Here is a 4,667-nt window from a genome sequence, read left to right as displayed (position 1 = left end):
CGTGAGGGGTCGCAGCGTAGGCTTGCCGGATTGGCGGCGGCGGCCTAGAACATCTATGGAGGGATCTCTGCGGTTTCACGGGAAGGGTGACATGGAACTGCGGTTCCTTGAGCGACGGCAACACTGAAAACCTAGAAGTGGGGGTTGGGGAAGAGAGCACCGAGAGGGAGAGGGGTACGAGGTTTTGGGAAGATGAAAAGGCGAGCGATCCTCGGCAAAAATTTGAGGCAAGGAGTGATCGTACGTGGCAGAAAAACCAGTGATGAGGAGGCGGAGACGAACGGACAACGACGTAGCTACCATCACGTCCGCAGACTCCTTTAGAGTAGAGATTTGTGCCAAAATAGTATGAAAAATTGAGTCACAAAGTTTATGTACTTCCTTTGATTCATATTACTTGTCATTCAAACGGATGTATCTAGACGATTGGAGGGAGTATCAATTTGTGCATTTCGCACGGATGAGCACGTTCAGGATTGCAGATGCATTGAAGTGCTACATTTTTTCTGGGAATTAGCGAACGTATATTAGTACATTTGCACTGGTACCAGTGAGCAGATACGAAATTTAAACCAACTAATGAGATTCCATTTTATTCCCAACATTTTACGACTAAAGTCAAAATGAAGAGGATCCGTACCAAATGAACGAAACAAAACATGAAACTAAACTATGAAAAACTAAACAAAACATGAAAGAAACTATGAAAAACTAAACTGAGGATCAACAGGAATCACACGTTATTGAGCCTTTATCCATTGTTACTGAGCCGAATCGCTCGTGGCATGCCGGTGATCTAGCGGCGGCGCACCGGGGGAGGGAGGGGAGGGAGAGGGCCGGGCGGAGTCTTGGCCGCGATCTTGGTGAGGAAGTTGACGGCGATCCTGATCATCTTCTGGAACTCCACGAGGCTGGTCTCGAGGATGAGCTTGACGTCGCCGGTGAGGTTCCTGCAGCTGATCGTGCAGGCCGACACGTCGGTGATGGCCCGGTCGGCGAGCACCTTGGCGACCACGTGGGCGTGGACCTTCATGGCGGCGGTGGCGCCGTGGAGCTTCTTCATGGCGGACTTCATGGTGACGCTGCAGTTGCTGAGGCAGACCTTGAAGTCCGGCACGGAGGCGTTGAACCCGGGGAGCTTGCCCTCGAAGATGGTGGACGCCACCGCGCCAGCCTCCGTGGCCGCCTCCATGGCCACGGCCACGAGCGAAGAGAAGTCCACCGTGCCCGGCGCGCCGGCGATGAGCGCGCCCCGCGGCGAGACCGACGCCAGCGTGGTCTGGATGTCGAGGAGGCGCGGGCCCAGCTCCTTGACGCAGTGCGCCGGGAAGGGGCCCTCGTTGCACGTGGTCACGAGCGGGCTGGCGCCCGGCGGGGCGCGCCCCGCCGCCGCCGCCGCTGCCGCCGGGAGGAGGAGGACGGCCAGGGCGAGCGCCAGCACGGTCGGCGCGGCCATTTGCTTCAGCTTGGAATTGGATCGAGAACCTCGGTGGTTTCTGTCGGGATTTGCGTCGTGGTGTGCTGGAGCGGTCGAGCGCCCGGATATTTATGTGTCCGTGGGGTTGCTCGCGCGGCCAGGGAGTGGTTCTTGGTGCTCGTCGTCGGTGCGGCTGGGAGGTTTTTCCGACGGTGCATGCGCGCGGCCATGACCATGGGGGATCAGCGATCGAGCAGCGGGAGTGCCGGATCTGGTGCCGACTACTGGACTGAGCGCGAGTGTCCCGGGCGTCTTGTTGTACTCCATCTTCTTGCCAATTGGTGCATGCGCATGCATGCGTTCTTGCGTCTTGTTTCTAAGGTGACCGCGTCATGGCACCAAAAGGAAGGTATGGACGTGCGTCGATCGCACCATGCAATGCAATTGATCGAACTCGATCGCGGCGATGTTAGGGCTCATTCGGTGTATATATAGATTCTTTTTGAAGGATTCCAATGTGATTTTGAACCATGGTTTTTTTCCCTATCTACTATGACAATCGTTTCAAATGAATGAAGGTACTCTATGTCTTGTGATTGTGTTCATATTGGCGTAATTCCTAAGAATTCTTGTCACCAGGCGAGACCCATGGAAAATTCTAGGACCCTGATAACGCCCAAACGTTCATTTTTTATCATGGCAAATTGAACGTTTTTTATGATAATTTTAGTGACGCGAGGATGACAAGTTTATTTGACATGCATGGCAAATCTGTTCTCATTGTGCTTTTTGCCAGAAAATTGCCGTGCGTGTTAACTAAACTTGCCACCCCCCACTAAAATTGCCATCGAAAACATTCGGTTTGCTATAACCAAATCCCAAACGTTCAAAATTTATCATTTCTGAAATTTGAAAGGATTGGATTGGACAGGGCATCCAAATCATTTACTTTTCATATTCCCCTAATTTGGACATCCCGCAAAAACCGAATGAGCCCTTAGTAGGGAGTTTTAGTTGTGGCCCTCAATGTACCCCCGCTATGCAAACAAGCAACTTGTGGGTCACATTCTTCATAGTTGTCGAAAATTTTCTGAAGTCGGTGGTACTAGCCATCTAATCTCACATCGAACCCCGTCCCCACCCCTACACGAATCTTAATGTGGATACATTGGACAATTTAGAATGTCGATATAAGACAATCTCAGCCGATTTAACTGTAGTAAAACCGCTTTCATATTAAAAAATTGTTACTAAGGACAAAACAAGGATTAAGTATTCCAGAGATAGGCATGGTGTCGCTTTGTCAACCGGTGATTCGAGTCCTGCCCAAAACATGGTGCACGTGTTGTACTTTTGTAAACAAATATAAAATTATAATCTACGCAACCCTATGAAGATATGCCATATAGAGTTTATCTTGGTGTCCACATTGTGATGCACATAAGTGGATAAAATAGCATATAAAGATAAGTTATCAATACAAATTGATGTCAAAGTCTCTTAGGAAGAGTTGCCCTATATCCTCAACGGAAAGGTTGGCGACCTTCCCATACTACATGTGAAGATATGACCGTTTATTTCTTCATCTCCATATGTTTCACAGATATAATGGAGAAGGTTGGCACTTCTCTTCTTCGTGTTGCCGAAAGGATGGAGTTCAACCGAAACAGGTGTGAATAGGAGATTGATTTGTTTGTATTTTAACTTCCAAATTTTAGGGGTAATGCGAAAAAGTAAGTTATCTAGATATGCAGTCTATGGTGAGAACAACCTATATGGCAAGCAAACTAGAACGAAGGTAAGCAATGCATCAGGCTAATTATCAAGCCAACACACATACGACGCAAGTAAATGAAACAGTAAAACATAAACAACAAGAGTCGGAGATGCAGAGGTATCCTGAAGTTCGGACACTTTGGAGAGTGCTAATATCCATTAGAGATATGCCAAAGCCAAATCTCAGGAGCGCCACCAAGTGGCTCACCCTAATCTTTCTTTAGGCGGAGGGATTGAGGGGAATCAAGATTTTGAGGTAGTATCAATGTTGGAAACAACTCAAATCAATGACTAGGGCATAGCCTAGTGGTGGGAAGGGGCTGATGCCTTCCCACCCACCCAGGTTCAAGGCATGGTACTTGCAATTTGGGTTTGTTGCATCAATTATGAACCCCTTACAGTCTTTCTATCAAAAAAAATCAATGGCTAGGGTTGGAGGTGGAAGAAGGATGGGGTTATAAATACTCCTCTCCAAATGTGATCATTGCTCACCAGTTGGCCCCATGTGCACAAGATCACCGAAGCCAAATCAGGGGCCCCGTGGGCATGGGGGCAGAGAACCCATGTACATTGGGTATCTAGGGAGTTTGGCATGCTGACCCCGTGAAAATGGGGTGTGTGGCTCAGACCTCAATTGGAAGAGCTTTACCGCATATATTTTATGTGATAGATATAGGATGGATGGTGTACATGGTTGCCTCGACCCCTCTTAATAGTGCAGTTGTCCTATGGCTCAAAAGAAAGCGAACTAGAACTCTCGGGGTGTTAGGATACCATCATATTTTTCTTTTTTAAACCGGGGTGTCAACCATCTCAATATAATAATTCCTAGAGACAGTGACATGAGATAAACTTAGTAACCGTCATTAGTCTCACTAATTACACTATCATCATACAATAATACAATCAGGGAAAAAACTTTATGCCACGTCAGTAAGTGCAATGTTACTTCTTTAGTTTTTTTTCCTTTCCATTCATTTATTTTTCAAAAAAATGTTTGGTGTGTGTTTTTAAAAAAAAAAAACAGATCATGTGAACTAAAAGACGTTCAACGTATATTGCAATATTGTTCATTGTACATTAAAAAAATAGTTCCTTTTGTATGAAAACAATGTTCACCACATGTACATAAATGCTTACCATAGATTAATAAAGTCAATGTGTATAAAACATATGCAACGTATATTAAAAAATAATACATCCTACAATAAAAAAGTTGGGTTGTATAAATGAAACCACAATACATTAAATAAAACTTGGTAATACATTTTAAATTTAATTTTCACATTATAATATACTGAAAAATATTTCTAGTATAGAAAACTATCAAAAGAAAAAAACTAAATAAAAACCAAATAAAAAAAACAAAAGAAAGAACCCATAAATGAAGAATGGGCAATCAAAAGAAATAAATAAATCTAGAGATAAAATAAAATAAAAAACACAAAAACAAAAACAAAAATCACCAACAGAA

General features: G+C 45.2%; 1 protein-coding gene across 1 annotated transcript; it reads right to left on the bottom strand.

Annotated features, from left to right (window-relative positions):
• Positions 1–796: 796 nt before the first annotated feature.
• LOC125554914 lies at positions 797–1,456 on the bottom strand. The gene has a single exon (XM_048718287.1). The coding sequence runs from the start codon at positions 1,454–1,456 to the stop codon at positions 797–799; it is 660 nt and encodes a 219-aa protein (XP_048574244.1).
• Between the last annotated feature and the right edge of the window lie 3,211 nt (positions 1,457–4,667).

Source organism: Triticum urartu, chromosome 4 (assembly GCF_003073215.2).
Source record: "Triticum urartu cultivar G1812 chromosome 4, Tu2.1, whole genome shotgun sequence".
Taxonomy (NCBI): domain Eukaryota; kingdom Viridiplantae; phylum Streptophyta; class Magnoliopsida; order Poales; family Poaceae; genus Triticum; species Triticum urartu.
This window is presented reverse-complemented; position numbering and strand designations above follow the sequence as displayed.